The 27649-nt window shown below is 47.9% G+C and overlaps 1 protein-coding gene across 13 annotated transcripts in view; it reads left to right on the forward strand.

The window, feature by feature from the left end:
• Nucleotides 1-27649, forward strand: part of Tacc2 (transforming acidic coiled-coil containing protein 2) — a 210366-nt gene that overhangs the window by 134411 nt on the left and 48306 nt on the right. For 3 of the 13 annotated variants that reach the window (XM_029479164.1, XM_029479165.1, XM_029479166.1), the window contains exon 1: nucleotides 4007-4603. The exons of the other annotated variants lie outside the window; for them this stretch is intronic. In XM_029479164.1, the coding sequence (XP_029335024.1) occupies nucleotides 4536-4603 (68 nt within the window). In that variant the 5' untranslated portion in view covers nucleotides 4007-4535. Of the gene's footprint in view, nucleotides 1-4006; nucleotides 4604-27649 lie in introns of those variants that run through there. 13 annotated transcript variants of the gene reach the window in all.

Here is a 27649-nt window from a genome sequence, read left to right on the forward strand (position 1 = left end):
AAAAAAAAAAAAAAAAAACCAAAAAAAAAAAACCAAAAAAAAAAACCAAAAAACAACAACAACAAAAAAAACCAAAAAAAGACAAACAAGCAAAACTACTTTGGGTGTCTTGCTGTATACCTTTAATCCCAGCACTTGGTAGGTAGAAGCACGCATATCTCTGAATTTGAGGCCAGCTTGATCTACAAAGCAAGTTCTAGGACAGCCAAGGTTATACAGAGAAACTCTGTTTTGAAAACAAACAAAATTTGTGTGTGTGTGTGTGTGTGTGCATACGTTCATACGTGTATAATTTATTTATATGTATGTGTGTGAATCTGCACGAGTCTGTGTGTACCACATGTATGCAAGAGCCCAAAGTGGCCAGAAGCGAGCACCAGATGTCCCTGGAACTAGAGTTACCAAACCCCAGTCTTCTGCATGTGTAGAAGGACCACCAAGCCATCTCTCTAGCCCTTAACCTTTGTTCCCAGACCTTTGTTCCCCTGTGGGCTGTGGAGCCTGGATCACAGGGCTCACCTTGTGGCTACAGGGCTTTGTCAGGCTTGGAGCCTATCCATGTGGCCTTGGCCTACTCTCAGGGACTCAGACTGTGTATGGGGCTTAAAGACCCAGAAGGGCTGTTTGAGGTCAGGGTCTTATCAGAGTTATGTTTGAAAGTGGTGGGCACCATTGGTGTGTGTCTAGAGAGGGAGGTCAGGATGTAGACTGGCCCAAGAGGGAGGATGGGACGGATGGGAGGAAGAGCCAGCATGTGAGGGTGGGGAAAGTAGGGTGTTGAGAGCCACCACCTGTGTGGCCTCACCACACAACTGAAGGCACCTGAAAAGACTAAGAACTCACCGGGCAGTGCCTTTAATCCCAGCACTCGGGAGGCAGAGGCAGGTGGATTTCTGAGTTTGAGGCCAACCTGGTCTACAGAGTGAGTTCCAGGACAGCTACACAGAGAAACCCTGTCTCAAAAAAAAAAAAAAAAAGACTAATAACTCTAAGGACTATGGATTTTATAGGAATTTCAAGAGGCACTTGGCCTTCACACAACCCTTTCCTTCCCCCACTTTCTTCAGCTTTGCATTTTCCGTGGGGTAATTACCAAATAATCAACTTGCAGGTTTGGTCAGCATCAGAGAGTATTAATTAGGGTTGGAGATGGCTCAGCGGTTAAGAGCACTGAAGGTTCCGAGTTCAAATCCCAGCAACCACATGGTGGCTCACAACCACCCGTAACAAGATCTGACGCCCTCTTCTGGGGTGTCTGAAGTAAAGCTACAGTGTACTTACATATAATAAATAAATTAATTAATTTAAAAAAAGTATTAATTAAGGGTCTGAGTGATTCTTCAATAGGGAATCACAGCGAAAGTTCAGTTGTCATCAACCTTAAAGGTGCCCAGGCTCTCTGTTTCCACCATGACTTGGGGGCACAATTTTAATATCAGTGAGGTGATGTTATTCACTACATACTATGTCACTATATTGTGACTTCGCGGTTGTTGGGATTCTAAATATAAGCACTTGATGACTGTATTATTGTAACGACATTCTACTCAGTTAACATGGCCCTTAGAAAGGAGGACCTAGTCCCAGGAGTTCATGGGCTGTACTTAGCGTCATTTCCCAATGTCCTTCTGGAGTAGCATGCCCATTTTTCTGGGTCAGCTAGTACTTCCATGCTGTGTGCTTAGGCATTTGGTTCAAGGGCATATAGCTAATGATGGGACAATCAGGATTTGAACTCTGGTGCTATTTCAAAGCATTCACTTTTGGCAGAAACCACCTACTTTCCAAGGGTAAAGACATTTTGACAGATGTGTGACCCTGCCTGCCCTGTGCAAACCGACCCCAACAGATTCGGGTTGTGACCCTGTCACCAGATCTAGAAGTCCGAGATAAGGTGTGGTGAAGGACAGAGTTAATGAATATGACTGTTGGAAAAAGCAGATAAAGGATTTGGTGACTCCAAGTCTGTCTTCAATGGGCTGTTGGGAACTCTGATATTTTATAAGGAGGAAAAAGGGGGGCAGGGAGTGGGCAGAAGAAGAGGGCTGGGTTTGCCTCACTGAGAGCCTGTGATCCTGGTCAGGCCAGGAGGCCTTTGTCTCAATTCTGCTTCTGCCTGGGGCTCTGAATGTGTTACTGTCATTGTGGTCCCTTGAGGGGGACAGTCTGGGTCCAATGAGGTAATACCCCTCCCCCTTTGAGGGGACAGTCTGGGTCCCATGAAGCAATTCCCTGCTGTTCCTTACGAAGTCGCACCATCATGGACTGCCTTCTCCTTGAGAGGGGGATATGTCCTGCAAGCCTCGCCCCAAGTGCTTGGAGGTCCTCTCTGTTGGTCCTTTGTCATAAAGAAGTTTATCTGTCAGTCCAGGGCCTTTGTAGAAGATTCTAGAAGCAGAAAGTTAAAAGCAGCAGAATAGAGCCAGTGAGGGGCAAAATGGGGTTAGTTCAGGCTGGAACTAGGACCCTCCTCCTTCTCATTTCCCCCATTTTTTTTCCTAGTTGTAACCTAACTGAAATCTGTATACTACATGCCCAGGGAGAGAGCCCCTTTCCTTGGAAGATTACATATCAACATTGATGAAGATCTTTTCCTACACACGTAAGGTTCTTTTGGCTCCCTACCTGCAGGCAGAACCAAAAGATCTGTTTTTGTTTTTGTTTTAAATAAAGAGCCCCTCCCCCTCCCTGTGATTGAATAAATAAGTTGCAGGGTTCTTGGCACCGGGTGACAGTAGTGCTGACCTTGAGTGATGGTGGCCTTCCTGGAGGTGCTGCCCTGCTGAAGGTTACCTTCCCCAAAAGACTGGCGGCATCGTTTGCTGTTTTTATTTAAACACGGAAAGAAACCTCAGTGCCTCCTGGAGATTCTGTGTCACTCATTCCGGGGGAGCAATTTTGATGGTGTAGTATTTTTGACACAGAGAAGAAATGTGAGCCCAGGAAGGTCAGCTGGCCCTCGGGCTCTGCAGCTTATAGGCAAGTAGCAATTCTAGATGTGCAGCCTCTGCAGACGTCCTTAGCCACACTTTTAGAAGGCAGTCAGTACGTACGTCGGGAGGAATCTTTAAGTGTGTTGCCTCACTTTATTTTATTTTATGGTATACACCGGTTGGTTTTACTTCATATTATTATTTTTGGGGGCCATAATGTACATGCTTCTTATGAGCTAACTGTCATTGCAGTTGAGGGATTGTAAAAACATAGAAGAATCTTTCCACTTTCCTGTGAGCAGTGATGTTTGAATCCAGTTGTAAATGTTCGGGGCTCGGAAAGCCATTGCATTGAATGTAAGGTGGTGGTCGGGTGTTAGGGTGACAGGCACTTACAGGGAGATAGAATGCTTTTCAAGTAGCCTCCAGTGAGAAGGCCCAGAGCTCAACTGCTGAGACTTTCCGAGCTGCTCCCCAACAGGGAAATGGGGTCTGGCACTGGGTGTCCCCAGCATCTAAGCCAGCCTGCCTATGTTTAGGATTAGGGATTTTTCCCCTGTACATCCTTGGTATATGAGGGAGGACCCTGACACTGGAGCACAGCTTGCATAGCACAGGGCTTGACTTTATAGAAAATTCTTCTGGTGGCCAAAGACCAGAATCCAGCCCCAGTCCCTGAAGGTGGCCCCTGTGCTGCTTTCTCTCCAGCTGGCCCCAACCTCTGCAGAGTTGTTAAGCTATGAAGGCATCCTTGGAAGCCTGGCCTTGGTGGGCTGGAAGCCTAGGAACGGTGCCAGATCGCTGCCCCTGGGACAGACTTTAGTCCTTCCCCAGCCTTCCTGTCTGGAGAAAGTTGAGGTGTGTAGTCCTCAGTTTCCACTGCAGCCTGTTTTTCTGGTTCTGTAGCCTTCCTACAGTCTGGGGGCGTGAGAGACCAGGGGCCTGTTTCCAACTTTGTCAATTGTTAGACCACCTTGCCCTGCTCTCCTTGCTCTGCTCTCTGGGGAGGTGTGTGTGTGTGTGTGTGTGTGTGTGTGTGTGTGTGTGAAGTACTGCTGAGTAGTATATTTACATCTCAAAAGACTCACTGTATAGCTAGCAGTCTGGGCTAAGCTGGGAAGCTGTGGCTTAGTGTGTGAGCAGAGGGGAGGGTCTTCGCTCCCCCTCCCAGCAGTTTCCGGAGGACGTTGGAGCTTTGTGAAGATGCAGGCGTCAGGCCGCTTGGTGGTGGTGACATCATCAAGTCCCAACACAGAGGCTGAACCGGGGGCTTTAAGAGAAGATCCTTTCCGACCTCGCCAGTGCTTGGGCTCACACTGCCTCCTTTCGGGCAGCTCCACGCGTATCGGCCACGCTCACGCACACACCTAGGCGCGTACCCGCCAGCTGCACTTGCACGCGCACACTGCCTTGGTGCTCGCCCCCTGGGCCGGCTCCGGCCTCGAGCCGCTGCTCCCAGTCGCCGCCACCACGGATGCCAGCAGCTGCTCCCATCTGCAGTGCAGCAGCCCCGGCCGCCGGCCGGCCCGCCCCGGGCTGGAGGAACCGCACCAGGACGCTGGCCCTGCTCGTGGCTAGCCTGCACGCCAGGGCTCAGCGAGGATGGGAGGGTCGCAGTCCCTGCAGCCAGCCCCAGCCAGTGACCTGAACCTGGAGGTTTCTGAGGCCATGTAAGTGCAGTGCTCTGCCTCCTGTAGTCCCCGCGGGGAGGAGAGGCTGCCTGGCTTTGTTAATGCTTCTCTCCCCCATGTGGTGCAGCGTGAAGCCTAGGCTGGCCTGGGAAGCCTTGCAAAGCTTTACCTGGTGGCTGCTGCTTGTAGTGTTTTGTGTTTTAGCTGGACATCCCATGCAGCCCCGGGATGCCCCTGGAGCAGAAATAGCCCTCTGGAATTTGGTTTTGGTTATTCAGCAGCAGGGTGCATGGTGGGGGCTTCTGCGCTATCAGCATCTTTTTCCTCTGCACCCCCGCCCCCACTGGTATTTCCTGCTAGGGAACTGGAGGCATCAAGGAGAGAAGGCCTCCTCCTAGGAGGAGTATTGTGCATGCTGGAAACAGTGCTGGGTTAGCTCCCCGGCATGGCAGGACAGATGGATGGCATGGAGCTCAGAGTGCATGTGCAGCCGGGCTAGTCCAGGCATCACCAGGCTACTCTCTCCTGCTGACACTGAGGACGAGGCCGCCTGCTATTATTAGTAAAGACAGCCAAACAGCCTTGTCATTGGTTGAGGCAGAATCTGACTATGCATCGATCCAGGAATCTGATCTTTTCTCCAAAACCACAGCGCTAATGTGCTCAGAAGTGGCTTTTTATTCGGGAGGAGTGTTTGTTACAGTTGCTGTGTCTGTTATGGCAGTCTCCATTACAAACCCAGTCTTGTTGGGGGCGGGGATGGGGCTTATAGACTAGGTCTGTCTGCCAGGTCACAACTCAGCAAGAAAGGCTGCTGTCCAAAGTGGGTTCTGCCAGTTCCCTCGGATGTCTTCTCCCCTTTTCCAAAGAGGAGAATATTTCTGGAGACTTGCAGGGTGGGGGTGGCAGAGCAGTGTGTGTTCTTCTGAGTATTTGATATGTAACTTTAAAGCTCGCAGGCCCTGGTCTGTGTATTAGAGTAGGGTTTGGGCCCCATGGGAGGTGTGGGAGTGTGGGGCTTTCACCCTTCGCTGGGCTTCAGTGACACGCTGGACTCATGTGGTGATGTAATGCCGGGCTGAGCCGCATGGTTTTCCAGGCTCTGGCTTTTGAACAGCCAGTCATTCTGAGGAGCAGGTGTGCATCTGTCCTGTGTCTTCATCCCCGTAACCCGAGAGTGCAGTATCTTACAATGGAGGTGGATTGTGTTTGGGAGTTTTTATGGTATGAACCTAGCGCCGGGCTGTCCTGTCCACTCAGGTGCAGTATTGTTCGATGTGTGGAATATCCTACTGCCTTATAGGACTCGAGGAAAGAAAATTTCAGACTCTTTTTTTTTTTCTCAAAGTCTCTGAACTGGAAATCAGTGACACCTGACACCTACCAAAGCACTGGAGGGACCGGAAAAGAAGATGATGTGACCCTAGGTTTGGAAAAACTTGCACATTAGCCATTGGAAATTAAGTTCCCAGGTCCCGAAGGTTCCTGTCTTCTATCCTGGTTGAGTTACTGCCTTGTGTTCTGGGAGCTGAGGACTGAGTCTAGAGAGACTCTGGTAGGAGCATGTTCTTTTAGATAATAGTCTTTAAGGGTTTGTCCCAGGGGGATAGTGGCAACAGAATAAAACTTGAGGCCCTGTGGCCACCTTGAGAGGGCAGCTGCCCATCCAATCTTTTCATTGTTCCACTTGATCCATTTTTACCACTCGAGGCTTCTGAAATGTCTGAGAGTACAATTTAAGATAGTACATTGGGCTCCTTCACAAAAAAACCTATCCTCCATTCCCCAAGGTTTAGATAAGTGGAAAGGGGAATTGTTGAGGGCTGTTGTTCCTAATGGCTTGCCTTTGCACCCCTTCTCTGAGTGTGTCCCCTACAGATGTGCTCTGCCCAACCTTGAAGTTAAAAAAAAAAGAAAGAAATGAAAACTACATTAAGAAAGCTGCTCTTCCACGTGCCAGCAGGCGTGGTGTTTTCATAGTAGTGTATATGAGTATGCGTGCCCACGAGTGATACAGACACACAGCAGGCGTGGCGGCAGAGAAATGCTTCCGCTGTAAACCGATGTCAGGGGTTCGAGGTTGAAGGCCAGGGGCGCCCACCTGCTGCCAGCTGCAGCCCACGGCAGCAGGAATCTAGAGCGAACATTTCTTGGGTGAAAGCTGGACTTGTAGAGGCCCGTATAGAAAGGTGAAACTGAGGAAACAGAGCGAGTGAAGGACTCTTGTTTGTGAAGCACTCTGCTTTGTTTGTTTGAAGGTTCTCTCTTAGATTTCAAGTCCGGCTGCCTGTAAATGGTTTGTGTAGTCCCAGCGAGCAGATTGGTCCCTCTCAGAGAGCAGTGAGGTGAAGAAGGAGGAAGACTGGGGAAGCTAAGGCCACACAGGATTGTGGGATGAGGGGACTGAGGGAGAGGGTGAAGATCTGAGGCAGCCAGTCCCTCAAACCTCTGAGGTGACACACAAACTATAGCATCAGCCTCTGGCAGAAGTGCAGCGTCTGAGGCTCCACTCAGATTCAAATCTCCTTTTTAACCATGCTTATTAAAGATTCCTGTGTGGCTTAGGGTAGAGTTTGAGAAGCCCTGAGACGATTATATCTCTTCTTAGGCCAGGGCTTTGTGAAACCACTGGCTGCTGCCTTAGCTGTTTCTTTCGTGTTTGGGAAGGAAGTTCTCACAGAAGCCATAACCACTTCCAAATGGCAGAAAGGGTGTGAAGAGAGAGAGCCCACCCTAAAGTACTTCTCACTGAGAATGAGCAAGGTTTGTGATGAGCCCTGTAGCCATCCTTCTTCCCAAGGGAGCCCCTGGGGATGTGACTCTCTCTAAGAGAAGCAGCAGCAAGCACTTTGTCATAAGTTCCAGGGACTTCCCCACCAAGTCAACCATGGCAGCCAGTGAAGCCCGAGACAAAGTGGGCAGCGGCTCTCTTACAGGACGGGCTGCTGGCAGATTTTAGAAAACAGTCTGCAAACATGGAAAGCTACGGGATTGTGTCCCCAGAGCATCCACAGAGGCGAAGGAGGAGCCAGGGAGACTGGAAGGATGACTGTCTGCAGCGGGAGGGTAAAGACTAAAGATAAACAAATAGAAAATAGAGATTTAGGGGCTGGCAAAATGGCTCAGCCTGAAAGCTGCTTCCCCCCAAACCCAGTGACTTGAGCTGGATGCTTAAACCACCTCCACATTGAAGAGAGCTGACTCTTCAGGGTTGTCCCTCTGACTTCCGCATGTGTTCCGTGCTGTGTGCATACGCACAAGTTCACGCATCCACCCAAATAAATAAGCCGATGGAAAAGGTTGAAATAACAGTGTTTTATTATGGGTTACAGACGATAAGTTTCAGAAAGCATATTTTACTTTGGATATTATTACTGGGCACATCTAGTAGTTATCCCTCCCCTCCTCCACCCTCTCTCACTGAATAAATGGCAAAATTGTCTATTGAGTGGGGTACAAGCTTGAGTCCCAAAGGCTCCTAGTGAGTGTCATCTCTTCTGCCATTCAATCCTAGATAGCTGCACCCTGGCTCTGTGGCCCATTGCCCAGATCCACAGGGTCCTGGCCCTCCACTGTCTTAGAGACTTGCTCTCTGTGGGCACTGAAGGGCGGTAACATTCCAAGGCCTTTCCTGTAACTCCGGACATGTGAGGGGTCATGCAAAAACCCTTTTCTATTGGGGTCTTGGGTTGGGGGGTACCCTGTTGCTGATAGGTAGGATTTCAGAGTATGAATGACTCTGCAGGTGAGGGTTACATCAAAGTCAGGAGATTATGGGCCAGTGTGCCTCATCCCTAGCTCTGTTTCTTTCTGCTATCTCAGTCTGTTTCTATGGCTATATTGTTGGTTGCCTAGGAAACTGCATTAGCCTAAAATATGATTGGTTCCTCTTGTCAGATGGATTACTGGAGCTAGGGCAGCACTCTGGTTCAGCAAAGGGTATGGAACAATTCTGGTCCTGCCCCTTGAACTTCCCAGTGTGGACTGGGCATCGAGAACAGCTGTCCCCGGAAAACCAGTTGTTCACAGATTCCTGCTTGTGTTTCGGTAAGGGAGGCTACTTGAACACAAAGCACTGACTAAGTCAGGCCTGCTCTCACACACCCATCCTGTATTGGCTGTGTTCACTCAGATGACTTTGCGCTGTTTGTATTTATGAATTCTCTTAGCAGTTGTTTCTGCAGGGCAAGTGGGTGCAGCTTGTCGGTGCCAGACGTGGGAACAGAGTTGCATGAGGCAGATGCCGTGCCGGGAGTTAACGCCCGCTCTTTACATAGCCCTGCTGAGGAGACTCAGATTCAGCAGAAACTTTGTGTAATCTCTGCCAGGCATTTTTTTTTTTTTTTGTAATTTAAGACACTGTCTGGTTATCTAGACTGGTCTCAAACCCGCTGTGTATCTGCAGGTTACCTTGAACTTTTGATCTTTCTGCCTTTACCTAAGAAGTGCTGGGATTACAGGTGTGTGCCAGCACACAGCGTTTATGGAGTGCTAGGTCTATGGTCCTCATGCATGCTGGGCAAGCAGCCTCCCAAGTGAGCTATCTCACCAGTCTTTGTAGGGCTTTTTCGTTTGTTATAGAAATATTATACTCTATACATATAAAAGGTTATATACAACTTTGTAGGCAAATTTTATAGCTAAGGAAGCTGAATCCTCGGTATGGTTAAATCACAGGCTTAGAAAACCATAAAGGCTCAGATAAATAGTAAATGGTGCTGCCCTTACAGTACAATGGCTGCCACAGATTGTCTGTAACTTACTGTTCCAATAAGACTTTATTCATAAAAAGCAGGCGATGGGCTATCGTTTGCTAATGTCTTTTGTCAAGATGATTGGCACAGGGCTCAGATCTGTGTTTCCTTCCCTTGCCAGGAACGGTTGAGACTTCAGTCCAGTATGGTTGCCCTCGTGCATGCCCTTCCCCTCCTGGGCACTGTGCGTGCCCAGCTTCATGTCCCCTCTAGGATTTCTTATGGAGAACTCAAGCTTACTAAGTGAAAAGCTGGGTGCCTGCTGCTCAGAGACTGCGGACCTGCCTAACCTGAGCACCCCCAAACATAAACAGAGATAAGGGGCTGGAGAGAGGGTTCTGTTGGTGAGAGCTTGTAGAAACCCGGCTTTCCACACAGTGGGGTCGGGTAGAGCCTTTGGGAGCCAGCAAGGATCTGAGGGACTTGCATCCTTAGGACAGAACCCCTCACTCTTGGGGCTGGGAGGCACATTAAGAAGGCAGGAAGGGACCCTCGCCTGCTCTAAGTTAGGGTTGGATTTCCCAGGCTCCGAGGCCATGAGAAATAACTTAGTTATTTTTAGCTACTCATCTTGTGGTCTTTTGTCTTAGCGTCAAACAGACTAAGACAGACATTCTGAGGGGGAACTTCCTCACCCCATCATCATGTGTCGTTGCTGTTCACCTTGGAGCTTCTAGTCACCATGGCAAATGAGGGGGTTGGGGACATCTCCAAGACAAGGAAGACTCTTCCTTCACTTGTTCAGTATCTGGTGTTCCCCTTCTTCCCAGGCCTGGAGCTCCCAGGTGGTTTTGGAGGACCATGCCCAATTCTGGGACTTGGATGCCTTTTAACCCCACAGTCTAGACTCCCCCTGAGGTATCTGCCCTCTAAGTGCCAGCCCAGACCAGACCAGTCCCCTTGGCTGGGCCTCATTGTCTCCTCATTCTCTGGGCTACCACTGTAAACTTTAGAAGTCACATGCACACCCACACCTGCTCCTTCCAGCCACATCTCCTACAGCAGGTACCTTCCTCTCTGCCCCGCCTTCTACCCTCCCCAGCTTTCTCTAGAAAGAGGCTGCTCTCTTTCCCTAGAACTCTGAAGTCCTGCTTGCTATCTTCTGTCGCTAACTTGATGCATATTTGGTGATCTAGGTTACTGGTCCTCTGGTTTTTAATATGCCTCTACCTGTCTGTCTGTACCTGTCTGTCTGTCTCTTTCTTCTCTCTCTCTCTCTCTCTCTCTCTCTCTCTCTCTCTGTGTGTGTGTGTGTGTGTGTGTGTGTGTGTGTGTGTGTGTGTAAAAGAGCAAAGGTCAGAGGTCAGTGTGGAGTCAGTTCTCTTCTTTCATCAAATGGGGCCAAAGGATCACATTTAAGTTGTCAGGCATGGTGGCAAGTGTCTTTACCAGCTGAGCCTATTGCTGGGGCTGACTAGGGACACAAAGCAACATGATACTATCATTTCTTCCTGAGCTCGGATGAGCTGTAAGCATGCCATAGGTCCTTGAGTCCCCCTGGAACCATAGCCCAGCCTGTTCCAGCAAGTCCGCCATGAGGAGGCATCTTCTGCTGCCCCCAGCCACTGCCCATTTTGAAGTATAGTTTCTACTTTGTTAAACAGGGAGGACCTCGTGGAAACTCAGGGATGCCACACAATCCTAAAGGCCACAGGCAGCTCTCGGTTCTAAGGCCACCCAGATCTTCTCATAAACTAAAAAACCAAAGTTCACTCGGGGCCGCTCTGCAAGGCAAGAAACACATCCTCTTCTACCTTTTTTTTTTTTTTGAACATGAAGCCAGATCTGTCCACGGGCCTCACATGGCCTAAGCTCTTTCCCCTGCCACTCCTCATCCCAGAGCACACATCCCCAAGTTCCCAGTGCTTGAGCTAAGCTCAGTGCTGGCCCCTTCAGGACCCTGTCCTTTCTCCTGCCTCCTCCCTGACCAGCAGGTCTTTGGAAGCATCCAGCACTCCCACCCCCACCCCCCACACCCCTCCTATCCTGCTCTCTAATTTGCTCTCACTGATTGCAGACTCCATGGTACTCTCAGCCTGTGTGCATGGACGAGGAGTCTCCCCTGTACATCTTCCACTGTGTCACCTTGCCTCCCACCCAAGGTACACAGGGCTGGTCACCCATCTTCATCTGCTGCCATCCTTAACCCACCCAGGGCTTCTCTAATCTCCCTTGACGGCTCCAGTGCCATCTTTGAACATTTCTGACGAGTGACAACGCTACATCTGAGTATAGCAGATGGATTTCTCACACTTCTCTGACACATGGGTACCTTAAACCACCTCCAGGAAAAGTCTGCACGAACCCAGACAGCTCTATAGCCTTTTCAGCCCTTACCCCTACTCCTCTATGCCATGACTTAGTCTCCATTGCATTATATCTAAGGAACAGCAGAGTTAACGCCTTCAGCCTGAACTGGGAAGGTTTAACGTGCAAACCCAGCCGAGGCACCAAGGACAGACGACACCCAGAAAGGATGGTCTGTGCAGACAGCTTATAGGGCTCAGTGTTGTCCTCTCTGTCTTCACCGAGGACTCTCCTTGTTACAAAGAGTTCAGAAGAGGAACACCAATGGCTTCTCACCATCCACCAGCAACTCAATGCTTTTCCCTCTGCGGTATTAAAAAGCACCATCGTGGTCCAGAGGTGAAGAGCGCTGACTGCCCTTGCAGAGGTCCTGAGTTCAATTCCCAGCAACCACATGGTGGCTCACAACCATCTGTAATGGAATCCGATGTCCTCATCTGAAGAGTGTGTCTGAAGTCAGCAACAGTATATTCACATATATAAAATAAATCTTAAAAACAAACAAACAAAATCATCCTGGATCTCACGCATATTCACAAGGTAAAAATGTTGCGTTCCTCCTCGGCTGGAGGATGTAAGCAAGACAGCACATGAGTGTAGCAAATGATCATTAGCTTTGTTTTTTATATTTCTATGAATTTGTCCATCTGTCACCCACTACTGCACTGGACTTGTGAAGCTGTATGTGAGGAAGCAGTTACCTGCAGAGGGCCTTTCTTGAGTTTCCAGTATAATGTAGCTGTAGGCTTGTCTTATAGATACTTAGTATGCCTTCTCTGCAAGGAAATAGTTGAATAGCAGGGGGAAACTAGAAACAAAGCTGCCAAGGGCTAAGAGAGAAAGGGGATGGGAAATGTTGGATAGAGGGCACAGACTTGCAGTTACACTGGAGGGTTACATTGTTCAGCTTGGTGTGGATAGGCTCATGGAGGGTTACATTGTTCCACTCATGAACAGAGGTTCTCAGCCTATGGATCTCAACCCCATTAGGGGTTAAACAAAGCCTTTCACAGGGGTCGTATGTCAGATATCCTTCATATCAGATATTTACATTATAATTTATAACAGTAACAAAATTACAGCTATGAAGTAGCAACAAAATAATCTTATGGCAGGGGTGGGGGGTGGGGGTCACCACAACGTGAGGAACTGCATTAAAGGGCCCAAGCATTAGGAAGGTTGGGAACCCCTGCTCCTGAAACTCCCTAAGCAGAGGGGCTAGAGACACGCTCAGCAGTCACACGGCATTTGTTGCTCTTGCCCAAGACTCTGGTTTGGTTCCCAGTATCCTTAAGTCAGCTCACAACCCTCTGTATCTCCAGATATAGATATTGATGATAGTGATATAAATGATACAGAAACATAAAATTTTAACTGCCCAAAAGAAGACAATAAAAATCCCCTTCGGGGCAAGATTTCACAGGTAATTTCATCCCCAGGGTTCTCAGACAGACCAATGCAATTCTCTTCTTTATTTTCAGCAAAAGCAAAAGTGGGGAGGGAAGCCAGCCCCACTTCCCCACGGTTGTAACTGAGATTGGCAGCCCACACTGAACGGGCACTGCCACATGCCTATGGAAAATCTATATGGAGCTAGTGTCCCTCTGTACTGGAGGGACTTGTCAGAGCATGGCAGTGCCCCTGACAGTAGACAGGCTTGTCAATGTTCTCTGGGTGCTCTCCCCCCTTGATCTTGGGAGCAGTGGGTCAGACTGTCAGAACACCCTGGGCTCCATGCCACCTGCCCTGCTGACCTAGTCACAGGTCACATGCATGACCTGGGGTGACACTTGGTTGGAGAAACAAAGAGGAAACTCACAACTTCCAATCAGGAGAAAAGTGTACCTGTGCTGTCCACTGTCACACAAACAAGGCTGACAACAGCCACATGGTCTCACACTGGGAGTAGGGCCAAAGAGAAAACTCATTGGTGGCCTTCTGTCCTGTCTGTGGAAGCAGGTGTGCCGTGTGTTTGGGGGCAGCTCCAGACTGTGCAGTGAACAGGAGAATGTAAGCTTTGGAAGTGGTCAGCACTCGAGATGTTATGTAAGTGCAACTCAGACACATTTATCCCTCTTTCTTTTTTTTTCTTCTTCTTTTTTTTTTTTTTACTTGAACATCTGGATAGGAGAGAAGACATAGATCTAGCTTTTGTACCGCTCATGATGTACCCCCATCTCTCAGCAGCTGCACACTGAGATACCACCATACATAGAACATTTCTTTATTTCTTACCCATGGATGACCCTACTTAACCAGGGACACTGCCGGAAGCTCCCAGCCTCCCCTATCTCTTGCCTCTCCCTGCCTCTTATTCACTTCTCAAGCCTTTCTCAGGTATCCAAAGATGTTCTGTCTGGCAGTTGTACCAGTCAGCTCTGGTACACAAGGGTGACATTAAACACACAAACCTGAGGCTAGAGAGTTTGGGGTTTGGAGTTTCTCTGTGGGAGATCCAGTTTTCTAAAGCCACTGTGGCAGTTACTCTGGTGCAACCCCTCCCGCCAATCACAGGAGACCTAATCCTTTTAACTTTTTTTTCTTTAAATCCCCTTTATTTCATTTTCTACTTGCAACCAAAGCCACAACCACAGGTAAAGCCCAGAAACCTCTCTTTAGACACTGCCACATCACACCACACTGATGCACCTGGTCATGTGGCCAGCCTTGCTTAGAGCACACAACTCAGCCACCCAAACTGGTGGTTAAAGCTAAGCACGCCCCACAAATACAAAGAGGTTCCTGACCTCACACCCACCCTGCATTACCCCTAAGTAGCCTCTGCTTGCCCTCTGTGGACGTCTGCCCTTCATAGCTCCCCAGGAGATTAATGCTTACTCCCCCACTGCCCTGTACCCCAGAGAAGCGTTAGGGTCACTCATGCAGGTCAATGTGTATTCAAGGAGTCTCTCCTCCAAGAATCTGGCATGACATGCAGGTGTTCTCTGTAAAAGCCATAGCGATGTCCACCTTGGCTCCCACAAATGGCAGTGGTTGGGTAGAGCCTTTGATTTGGTTGTTCCTGAAACTTCTGTGGGCCACAGCTGATCCACATTTCAGGAGGCCCTGCTGCTGACTGGATTCCTCTCAGTGGCCCAGCAGGAACTGAGAGCAACTCCTGTGGTTCCCCCATGCTGGGTGCTCTCCTACAGCAGGTGACAAGGCTCTGCTTGTCTAGCTCAGCCTACTCCTCCCACCTGCTGACACATGCTGGCCTCTCTTAGAACCAAACTCCAATGTCCTGAAGAGACAAAAAGAGAGATTCAGGTGGAAGGCCTGGACCCAAGCTGGCCATTTTTAACTCCAAATAAACTACCCACTTCATTTTCTTCTACAATAAGAATCTGTAATTTCACCTGTTCCCCTGATGGGAAGGATGTCTGATTTAAGCTTGCCAAAGGTACAGTCTATCTAAAACTGTGGCTTTTAGCAAATTGTATGTCACAGGGAAACTCTGAAAATGACGACCTGACTCCCTGTGAATCATGGTGAGAAACGTAAGAGGGGGTTCCACAAATGGTGTGCCTCTTGTAAGATTAAAACATCTTCTGTTTTTTAAAAAAGGGGAAAAAAGAACTGTGTAGGAATGGGATGTAGCTGGGTGACACTCCTCCTAACAGTCTGCCATGGCCTCCAGGTGTGTCCAGAGCTAGCCCTGGAGAGACAGTGCTTCAGGGCCACTGCAGGCACCTCCCTGGGATGTAGAACAGGAACAGTTGGTCCTCTTGGGAAGATAAGATGGGGACTCTGCAGCAAGGGATGTATACAGTGTCAGCACTTTTTTCTGATTGCACTGGCTGTTAACAGGCAGGCTGGTGACATGGCTCAGTGAGTGCAGGTGCCTACCCCTAAGCCAGAGACTCACATGGTGGAAGGGGAGCAGTGACTCCCTTCTAGTTGTTCTCCAACCTGGCTGTGTGCACCGAAGTTTGTGTCCCACCCCTCACCCCCAAATAAATACATAAATGCCAAAGCAAAACAAAGACCCAAACAGTTAAAGCAGATTTTAAGCCAGTCTGCAAACAGTGCCTTTGAACAATAAGAAGTAGCAGGACTTAAATCCTTTGTCTCTTTCTTGCCATTGTTTTTTTTTTCATACAGTGAAAATGAAGAGATGGCTTGCAAACAGCACACTCACTGGGGCAGCCTGGAAATGCACATTTCTCTAAGGCTTCATGCCTCCTAGAGTAGGGTCACATTCTCTTCTCATGCGCAATATAGCTTAGTCAGCTCAACCTCTGGCCCCGTATTATACATTCTGAACTGATAAAAGTATAAATTAAATTACTTTCTTTACATCGATTACAAGAATTAGCCCTGACAGCTTATGGCAGACAGCTGTAGGGTGGTTATTAATTATAGAGTTGAGCATCTACAGATTTGGCTCCAAGTGTGGACAGGCTGCTTACCAGCCTTGGGCCTTAGTTTCCTGATTTGTATCAGGGGCAGGAGAAAAGTGACTGATGCTTGGGGTGGACATGGAAGCTGTGTTTGTCGTTCTAGTAGTTACATGCACACTGTGAGGCAGAGAAGTAGGTAGGTGTTTACCCACTCACACCAGCCTTTACAGTGGAGCAGAGATTCATGAGTCTATTGAACACCACCAAGTTCCACGAATGCGTGCACGCACACAGGAGTAGGGGGTGGTAAGGGAGAGAAGGAAAGTGTGTGTTAAAGCAGCCGTAGGTGAAGAATCATAAGATTAAGTATCAAATTCCACTTGAGTATTTAGTAAGAGCTATAATCAGACAGAAGTGCCTGACACTGTTGTACGCTTCTCAGAATGCCAAGTTTCCCTTCTTGTGTTCTCAAGACACTGAGACTAACACCGAAGAGCACAGAGCAGGTCATCCAGAGCTCGGGCCTAAGGTCCCAGGCTGAGGGGAGCTATGAAGAGCCATGATGAGCTGGTGGTGGGATGGATGGTAGCGGAGTGCACCCACTGGCTTCTACAGCTTGGGAGAACCAGGTAGATGGAGAATAAAGTCTGCCAAGCAGCCTAGCATATGGGCAGTGGTGATGGTGACCATTGGTTGGGACAAAGGAGGACTCATGAAGCTACTGCAGGGGGCTCACCCTGAGTTCAGACAATTTATGTTGATCATTCTAACTGCTCTGAGATTATCAGCAGGGCCAGGATGCTGGTGTGAGGACAGACCTGGGGTGGTGATAGTGACCGTGATGGTGAGAAACAGCTGGGTTTTAGACATATGAAGGAGGGGAAAGTAGCAGGTGTCAAAGGGAGGTAGAAATCCCAGTTTATACTTCAGGAGAATGTTAATTAAAATAATGTATTTATTTACTATATAACTGGTACAGGGAGAAAAATACTTTGATAATTCTAAGAGATTCTCAGGTCCTTACATGCCAGCTTGTTTAACTCCAACAAAAACACTAGCGTCATAGTCAGTGGTTTAAATAGAATAGTGGGTAAGTCACCTTAGATTTCAGTTACATGTAACAAATTCCAGTGAACTGAATTCCCCACATCACTCTAGGCATTGCTGTCTCAAGGTTAAAGGCTTTTTGACAAGAACCCAAATGAGTCAAAACAGACACTCACATCTGACCTGCCAGGAAACGACTTGGTTGCATTCGGAAGTGAGTGTTGATCTGACAGTAGGCACCTGGCTACCGCTCTCATCAGGCCTCAGACTGGACAGGCGCCAGCCACCTTCTAGCTTATTCTTAAGAGAGATGTCAAAGCCCAGCTCCATGCTTCCAGTTCTCAACTCCTTACATCAAGGGTTGAAAGTATCCATTCCCACGATGTGCTTGCTATTTCAAAGAGATACTTCTGGCTTTAGAAGAAAGTTCAGTGCAAGCTGAGTTAAATATTGAGGGGTTTGGTTTTTTTCTTCCCTCTCTGTGTGTGTGTGTGTGTGTACTCATTTGCGTTTGTGCATGGGTGGTAACTCTATGTGTGTGTGTGTGTGTGTGTGTGTGTATGTGTGTGTGTGTGTGTGCGCGCATGCGTATGGAGACTAAAGATTGATGTCTAGCATCTTCCTCAATTGCTTCTCAATCTTGTTTATTTACTACATGTATGTATGTATGTATGTATTTATGAGGAAGTACACATTCCATGACACCTATTTGGAAGTATGGATCCATTCTCTGCAGGAGTCAATTTTCTCCTTCCACCATGTAGACCCCAGGAATTGACTCTCAGGTCATCAGGCTTGGCAGCAAGCCCCCTTTACCTGCAGAGCCTCTCACGGGCCTCATTTATTTATACACATATTTATTCATTGAGATACTTGCCTCCAAGGTGGAGAAGTGCTACCTCCCCAGCACCACATTCCAGCAGGCATTACAGACTTGTGGGTACCAACCCCTCCCTCTGTTGTGTACCTAATAAACATGCTGAGGTTCCCCCTTGCTGTGGTAGTGTTAGGAGCCCCTCCTGATCCCAGCTGTCTGCCCTAGACTGTGCTGGGGGTGAAGCTTCACCCTTGGGGAGTGCCTGGCTCTGGTGGCTGTGTCTGCCCTAGCCTGTGCTTTCTCCTTGCTGTTCTGCTTCCTCACACTTGTCCTCCCGGATTTGTTTCCTTAACTAATATTACTTGGGCCGTGATCAAGCTCTGTGGGTAGACCTTGGTGGCCGCCCATTCATCACACCGAGCATGTAGATAAGATCAGAAGGAGCTTCCTGAACAACCCAGACAGCCCTCGGAGCCCTCCGCAGTACGGGAGGCTTTCCCTACTGGAGTTAGCATCTTCCCCTGTGGCAAGGCAGCCTGTTGTTTCTGATACTCGAAGCTTCGATATATATTACAAAAGCAGTGCTTCCATGCTGCCTCTATTTGTGTACGTTTAACTCTGTACGGCTTTTAAACTGGCTCATCTGTTATCCTTCTAGGAGCCTCTCAAAAGCCAAGCAGCATTCCGGTTGGCTTCATGAATGAAGAAACACAATGTTACTAAGTTTGGCTCCCAGCTCCTGGTCCCATCACTGGTAGCTGTGACTTGTTACAGGCAGTTGTGAGCTGCTTGCTGTTCGGTGCTGGGAAATGAACTCAAGGCTTCCTCCAGTGGTTAAGGAAGCACTCTTAGCCATTGAGCCATCTTACCAGCCCTTCTGGTTAGAGTTTTAACAAACCTGAATTTGAAGTAGAGATTCGGACTTAGGGTTTAGGGATATATAGCTCAGTGGTAGGACATTTGTATAACATGTACAAGGCCCTGGGTTTATTAACTACTTAATTCAAGGGGTTGGGGGTGGGGTAGAAATAAAGAATCCAACTTAAATTAATCAAGCAAAGAGTTCAGCTATGAAGATGAGATTTCCAGAATATCATTGTATGAAGGCACAGAAATAAAAGGACAGCCTGAAAGCCTTTTTTCTCCATTTCTCTCTTCTTTTATTAAAAAGAGAGAGAGAGAGAGAGAGAGGGCTGGTGAGATGGCTCAGCAGTTAAGAGCACTGACTGCTCTTCCAGAGGTCCTGAGTTCAAATCCCAGCAACCACATGGTGACTCACAACCATCCATAATGAGATTAGATGCTCTCTTTTGGTGTGTCTGAAGACAACTACAGTGTACTCATTAAATAAATAGAGAGAGAGAGAGAGAGAGAGAGAGAGAGAGAGAGAATCCACAATGCACATTTGGAGATCAGAAGACTTAAGAGTTCATTCTCTCCTCCCACCGTGTGGGTTGCAGGGATTGAACTCTGGTCTTCAGGTTTGGTGACAAGCGCCTTTATGTGATGCGCCCTCCGACAGCCAGCCCTGCTTCCCCCAAGTGTTGAGTCTCCATCTGGCTTTTCTACAGGAGAGTCTTAACAAGCCACAGCTACCAGTGATGGGACCTGGAGCAGGGAGCCAAACTCAGTAACATTGTGTTTCTTCACTCATGGGGCCAACCAGAATGCTGCTTGGCTTTTGAGAGGCTCCTAGAAGGATAACAGATGCGCCCGTTTAAAAGCCAAGTGTCTGTAAAGGGTGTTTGAACAAGCACATACACACATACATGCCCACACTGCCCGTTGCCACAAGAGCTTCCGCCATTCTACAAACACTGCCCATCCTGGGAGGCAGAGTTGTGTCTACCCCTCAGGAAGAGTCAGGGTGAGCTCCTAGGACCCGCCTTCACATGTATGTAGAGACTCTTCTACCACAGAGTCTCTCCACAGTTGTCCTGGCAACGCACTGGCAACAGTTTCTGTGGCCTCCCTTTCATGACCAACTGAGTAGCTTTAGCTAAATAAATCAGAGCGTGTGCCCAGCTGGTTTGTACAGCACATTCTCCAAGGTCCAGTGCTTTACAGAGCTGGGGTTATAGCTACATTGTAGGGGTCTATTACTGCCTTCCCGATGGAAATAATCCAGTTGAGAGGCACAGCCTGTTCACACCGAAATGTTCTTCACTGTAGATGTTAGCAAGTTTTTATGAACATTTATGAAGTGAGTGGCATATTCATGGGGTACGCCATCCACCTCCTTAATCATCTCTCCTCTAGGATGTCTCTTCCCTTGTTCCTCTGAAATACACCAAGTCAGATGTGTGTCAAACTTCCAGTGTGCGTAATCATATGGAGACGTTTGCAGAGGGAGATCTGTGTTCCCATGCATGGGGGTGGGGGTGGGGATGATCTAGTGCCTTCGTTTCTGATGGAGCGGGGGAACCACCTATCTGCAGCTGCCAGAATCTCTTACTGCAGAGGGTCGCTCTGACCTCAAGAGACTCAGCGTCCAAATACAGCTGTAGATCTCTCAGCTAACTCCCTCGTGAGGCTGCTCAGGGTCCCGTGATTGATCCCTTGGCTGTGGGTTAAGGTATTCTTCCCTGCCAGGGTTAAAGCTCTCTGTTATATTTTAACTTGAAACTTTATCATGAAAGCTGAGGCCAGGGTTTTATAACAGTAAGAAGTCAAGGTACACAAATAGGTACTGGGCTCTTGGGATCCCAACTCCCTTCTAGCTCCCCCATTCCTGTCTATCCTCTAAGTCGCAATTGTGGGGAGACTTTTCCTTATAGTTATTATAACTCCCTTTGCTGGACAAACAAACCCAGAGCTTGAGTGGTCAAGTGGTTTACTGAGTTAAGGCCACAGTTGCTCAGTTATGTGGCTGGGGGTTTGTGTGTGTGTGTGTGTGTGTGTCTGCATTTGGACTGTCAGCTGCTCTCTCTCCCTTCTGCGTGTCTTTCGTGGGATTCTGTCTGCCTCGTGCCCTCTGCTTGTTCACTGCCCTCTATTAGCTAAGACATAGGAATATCACCTGAGATGGGACAGTTGCAGCTTCCTCCCTGCAATTTAAGCCATGAGCTGAGGGCTGTGACATCTAGCAAATGGGTGGGGCTCACAATCCTCTCTCACAATCAAGAGTCCTCAGTTTCATAGCCCCCATATAAATTCTTCTCTATGCCTCTGCCAATCGGACTCAGATTCTGTCTCTCCCAGCCGGAGCTGAGGGACCCCTCCCACCCCTCCTCCCCTGCTCACCCCATCTGTGTGCTCTCTCCCTCAGCCATTTAACTCTCTCTTGCACTTTTTAACCTTCTTGACCCCTACATATAACCGCTTGCATCTGAAAATAGAACTCACTTCATGAGCCCAACAGGCTCCAGGTGCCGGGAATCGTGAGCTAAATGTGCCACCATCTGCATGGTTTTCTCTGGGTGACCATAGGTGTCTGTCTGGAAAATTCTAGCAGTCTGGCTTGCCAGTGCCAGCTTTGTGTTCATGGACCACAGCTCCTGACCGTCTGTCCCGTAATTATCTCACTGTCTAAGATGAATCTAGGTGTTATGCTATACTGGAATCACGTTCCACCTTTACTTTTTGTGTGCAGAATTATGGGGGAGGAGAGTGTCTTGTCCAAACCCACCATGGTCAGTGTGTGTGTGTCTATGTGTCTTTCTCTTTGTGTATGTATGTGTGTCTGTCCATCTCTCTGTATTTGTATGTGTGTGTTGTCTATATGTCTGTGTGTGTCTACCTGTCTGTGTGTGCATTTGTCTCTTTGTGTGTGTGCCTGCCTCTCTCTTTCTCTTTGTGTGTGTGCCTATGTGTGTATGTCTGTGTCTAGGTGTGTCTGTCTGTCTCTTTGTGTGTGTGTGTTCATGTGTTCTCGTATGTGTGTGTGTGTATGTGTGTGTGTTGGTTAGAGTGGCTTTTGTTAACAATGCTGTCTGAAGTTGTCATTCAGTGGAGTATTTTGATCAATAGAATCCAGTATGTGGCAATTTAAAAAATACACACAAATTCATCAACGTCCTACTCACATGAGATGCAAACCAATGAGACTGGTCTGCTGAGAGCTCAGCTTTGCTTCTGGGAGGGTTCTCTCTCTTTTCAGGGACAGCAGATGGTCTTCTGGGCTAGATACACTAATCTTCCCTAAAGCAGGCCTTCTGGCTAAAGAAGCCATGATCTCCATTTTCACTTGGTCTTGAGGGAATAGGGAATCTTGAAAGGCCCTTGCGAGCTCATGACCTCCACTCTCATGTTGAACACAGCATGGAGAAGCGAAGGCTGATGTCATGGCAGATCCCCCATTTCTAGCAGAAGGTGGGGTTAATGTGAGAATCCTGCACCATTTATTGTGGATATGTGTTCCCAAGGTCCTCTACCCGGCCCCTGGTCACTGGTGGTAACTGACAACTAGTGCTCTGAGGCGTTGATGTAGATTAAGTAAGTGCAGGTGAATCCCCTTCCTCTGTCTGCCAGGAGCAGAAGCAGCCCTGTGGGCCTGAGGGTGTGCTCAGGTGGGCTTGGCTGCTGGATTTAAAGCAGCCGTGCAGCCTTCTACAGAAATAAATGCTGTGTGTTGCTGAAACATTTTGAGTTGTATGTGAGTTGTTTTCTTAGGACCCCAGGCCCGTCTCAGCAAAGCACCTTGGATTCTCAACAGTTAAATTTGAGCAAAATGTAATCAGTTAATGGTATGTCGGGAACTCTTCATTTCATAAAAACACCATATTTCAGTTATATGCAAACATATTCATGTGTCACAGATACACTTGTATTTAATGAGCGTATATATCATGTATCTGTGTGGGTTCTGAGCTTAGACTGTTTTGTTATAATTTGACAAGTAAAAGGGTGGGGTTTAAACTGAGCCACGGATGTAGGGAGACAGCCCTTAGAGTCTACAGGTTGACCTCTACCTGACTCTGTTTTGGAGGACAGTTCTCAAAGCATGTCACTGGCGTGAGTTATTTCATACTGTGTGGAACAGGGATTTGTAGGCTGTGCTTGGTTAGAATTTAGAACACTATAGAGGTAGGTGTATGTGTGTGTGTGTGTGTTTAGCTGGGACTTGAGCCCCAAGTCTTGAGCATTCCAGGCAAGTAGAGGCTCTACCACTAAGTCATATTTCCTGTTTGAAGGAATGTTTTAAACTGTACTAACACAGCTGGGGAGTCCTTCAGGCCCCAGTTTCCATGGCTAGGACAATCTGTCATTTCCATCATTCTTCTCATCTACATACCCCACTGTGGTGTTGAATATTCCCCAAATACTGTTTTGTGCTGGTGGATGAATTGGCTTGTGCCATTTGATGGCTGCCCTGCCCTGCCCCGTTTGCCTTGTAGAGAATCCCGTGATTACAGAACAGACTGTTAGAAGAACAGGGCTGTTAGTAATCACTCCATTGGATGATTGGGACTTCCCTAACATTGTGCAAACAGGGAAAGATCAGCAAGGATAATGCTGTGGCTGGGATCTCCCTGTCCCTCAGTGTCACATTTACAAGTTCACTTGAACAGCTTAATTATTCTCCATGATAGACTTTATATGATAAGGACATAAAAATGGATCTTGCTAAAGGTTTCAAGAAACCATAGATATGGTGAGCAGACACCTCAGAGGCTAACAGTTTGGGATCTGAGCTTTGATCTTCTCATTTCCTAGCTTGCATAGCCTTGCAAACAGCTTTTTGCTTCTCTAAACCATAGCTATGTCATCAGTGAGGCCTGCCTGTTCTCCACCTTTCAGGCCACTTGTAGATTGTTGTAGTTGTTTTGTTTTCATACACCACGTGCCTAGTTTATGCAGTGCTGGGGATTGAACCCAGGGCCTTATGCATGCTAGGTGAGCACTTATCAACTGAGCTACATCCCTAGCCCATAGTTCTGAAGATGATAGATAGACCTAGACTCATGTCTTGACACATAACTAAATGTTCCACAAATGCTGGCTGCTGTGCTTTTCATATAGAAGCCTACCTGTGAATTCAGGCACGTGTGCTCGTGTGTGTGTGTGTGTGTGTGTGATGTATGTGTGCATTATACCCTTGTGTTTAATGTCTTGTATTTATATGCACATATACACACACATATACACATATATATTATACTCTCGTATTTACTTAAATGGTAGACATAATATTTATACATCCTGAGAAGCCTACTTCCTGAAATTTGGAGGGGTTTTAGCAAATTGTGGCACCATTTCTTGTTCTGGTACATATTTGTGTCAAATTAATCTCCTTTTTTTCTATTCTGAAAGTGTGTGGAGTCTCAGCTGTGTAATTATTTGTGTATAGTAGAAAACCAGCCACACCACGGTGGGACTCGATCACTGGGACTTGGGGCTAGAACCCCACCCAGCCACTCTCTTCTTACGCACAGATTCTTGGTGAGTGGACTACAGAAATTCTCACTCTTGAAATGTTTTTAAGCCCCTGGGTGACTGAACAGGGAGGAAAGAGAATTTTAAAAGCTGCTATCTGTCGCCTCTAATTAACTTGCTCTCTGCTCCTGGGAGAAAGTGTGGAAATATGCAAACAAGGCCGGCAGCTCGCAAAGTGTCATGCTAGTGGCCTGTGGTGTTCCGATGCACACAGTTCGTAGTAAAAAGACAACGAGGTCATTATTAGTACAATGAGCACGGTGTCTTCATGCCCGCTTCCCCCACACTGCTTCCCTTCCAGTCCCTGGGTGAATGGTGGTCCTCTGAGCAGGTGTGCAGGCAGGCAGCTGCTGCAGTAGAAACCTCATTGGAATTCACAGCTAGGACGCAAGAGCATCCGGCCCTCCTTGTCACTTGTGCTATTGAGAAAGACCAGGGCCCTTTATAATCCAAAAGCCTTGGGCTACCAGTGCCCAGGGTTGCAGAAGCAATAGGACAAGCTTTGGGTCTCTCTCTCTCTCTCTCTCTCTCTGCATCTCAGTTTGAGCAGGCAGCCTGGCGCCTCGGAATACAGGAGATGCTCACAGTGTTCCTTGCTGGGGGGCTGGGGAAGCTTCCTTTTTTGGCGGTGCCATGAAAGAGGTTTAGATCTCAAGAGATACCAGCAAGAACAGTATAGGTGGGAATTTTTCCATGGAGATGGCTTTTGATTCCTGGCAGATGTGGTCCCCAGCGGAATGGGCCCGTTGGATGTGGGCAGCCATGAGCAGCAATGGGGAGTCCAGGCTGCAAGCTGCCCAGGAAAGCTCCAGAGAGAGGCAAGTTGACTCTGTGTGTCTTGTCATCGTTTTCCCCGGTGTTTATGGTATAGGTGCTAGGGTGGGGAAGAAGGCTCTCAGTCAGTGCTTCATTCCAGGCCCAACAAGCTGATCTGAGCATTCATTCTTCTCTACTTTTTATTTGTGTGACTGCTCCCTCAACCCTACCCCGTGTTTTCATACTTAAAACTTCACCTCCCAAGATCTGTTTCTACCAAGTATGGATGGAGCTTACATTTTCCCCACAGACAAAGCTAAGTCTTTCAACATTAATATGTGAGTGGGTGTATGTGTGAGTGTATGTGTGTGAGTGTGTGTGTGAGAGAGAGAGAGAGAGAGAGAAACAGACAGACAGACTTCCCTGTTGTGCTTCTGAGGATTAAGTATTTACTGTGAAATCTAAAATAAAGTTGGCCTTAGCTTGTTGGGTCTCATCTAAAGCAGTACTAATGTTTTTGTTGATTTCTTTGAGCAGGGAGGGCCCTGGCATTGTAGGTGACAAGGTCCTTAGGAGGAATGGGGACAATCTTTGGCACTTATAAAACCAGTCTCTCATACTAAGGTGTAAAAGAAAGATTGATATAGTTGTTCTTACGGATTTAAGTAATTTTTGAGGCAGGGTCTCATGTAGTCCAGGCTGGCTCCAAACACTATACATAGTTGATGAAGACCTTGAACTTCTGGTCCTCCTGCCTTGATCTCTTTAGTGTTAGGATTGTAGCTAGCATAGGCTCAGACCACTATGCCTGGTTTATGTAGTGTTAAGGGCCAAAACCTTTGGCCCTTAGACAATAGCTCTACCAAGTGAGCCGCATCTCTAGCTCTGGAACTCACCCAGTGGCTCCTTTCCTGGGTCCTAGTGGACAGTGTGTTGCTTGCTGGTATTCTGCTGGCCAGTTGATAGACTTTAGAAGAGATAGCATCTTCCAGGGTTACTGGATGTGGGACTCTGTGGAGCTGAACAGTTGTGAGTGTCTCAGTGTTGGAGGAGGCTCGTGTTCACGGTACCCGTGTGATCTAGTGCATTGAATCCTGACATGGCATGTTCTGCCTCCTCCTACTGCATTGTGGCCTGAGTGTAAATCTTCCGCAGTGGTACTGATCTGCAGTCCTGTGAATCCTCTCTTGGTAGTTAGACTCCTCCTTCCTTGCCAGTGATCAGTTGGTATTTGGGTGCATTGGAACTGTTCAGAGATGGGAGCCAGCATGTGGCTGCCATCCACAGTTACTGTCCTCACAGGTAAGGTTAACCTTGGCCCTGTGGTTATCTTGAGCCAGGGAATTGATGCTACTGGCCTCTCAGCAGCAAGAAAACTTATAACTCAATTTCCTGTTCCTCTGGCTAAGATCAAGTAGCTTGGGGCAGCAGGGAGGGAGAAGGCATCGGTAGAATTTTCTTGTGCCCAGGCAGGGCTTGCACACTGACTTCTTGTTACCACGAGAAACTCCTCAGTAGGCTTTTGGCCCAGGCCTGTATGTGAAGAGGCTTCCTTGCAGGTAGACTTCCCTAGGGACCACCAAGGGCTATCGCTATACCACTGAGTACTGGCTGGCCATATTTTGTGGCTTGGTTTGGCATACCCTCTGCTGACAGGCTGTCTGGCTCTCATTCATTCTCTCTACAGATGGTCATTCAGAGTGAAAAACAAGGCCAGCCACCTGTGTGGCAATTTCAGTCCAGCTGAAGAGGCCAGTAAACATGGAGAAGCGTGGGGAGGGCAGGGAGTCGGGAGAATGGCAGGCTGGAGTGGGAGAGAGTAAATGGAAATTGAGTTTACAAGATGAGGGGTTCTTGGAGGCAGGCTGGAGCCACCAGTGGTGAACATAAAACAAACAAACAAACAAACAAAAACAGTCTCTATTAGACTGACTCAGCTCTCCATAATCTGCACCGAAGCTTACCCAAATAGCCACAGTGTGTGAATTTGTCATTAAGTGGACATGTGTCTTTCAAGTAGAGCTACATTGATCCCCGTCGTGGCAAATATTCTTTGGGGGTTTCTATCCCACCTTAGATCATTTAGTTCCCAAATAAAATACCCCCAAACCTTTATATTTATAATAAGCCTTAAAGCATTTGAGATGGACAGATGTCAACCCCCTGTGCTATTTTGTCTACTCTGGAGTCAATAGCCCTAAGATGTCAATTGCCATGTTCTACCTGGGCTGCTCCTACTCCAGTAGGCCGGCCCTCATGGCCATGCGCTCAAATCTTCTAGCCCATGGCCACTTCTTCCTTCTCTCTCCTCCACTCTTGGTCCCTTCCTGAGACCCCAAGCCTGGGGCCTCCAGCCCTGCCTACCTCTCTTCTGCCCAGTTATAGGCTGTAGGCATCTTTATTAACCAATCAAGGATAGCTTGGGGGACAAGGTTTACACAGCAAAAGCTGGTATACTTCTTGAAGCAACCAGGTCTTGAGATACAATATTTAGCATGTGAATGGATAGCAGCACCAGACCAACCCACTACAGATCTCAATGCCAGTGAATAGATTCACCCCAGTTCCTGGGAATCAGGCTCCAAGGTGACCTTCATGCCTGTCTCCCAACAGGTGACTTGCCACAAATGCCTTCACAGCAGAATCTCTACTCAGCACTGTCTCACCTACGTTTCTTATTTCTCTCCAC

The sequence above is a fragment of the Mus caroli genome, chromosome 7 (assembly GCF_900094665.2).
Source record: "Mus caroli chromosome 7, CAROLI_EIJ_v1.1, whole genome shotgun sequence".
In the NCBI taxonomy this organism is placed as follows: domain Eukaryota; kingdom Metazoa; phylum Chordata; class Mammalia; order Rodentia; family Muridae; genus Mus; species Mus caroli.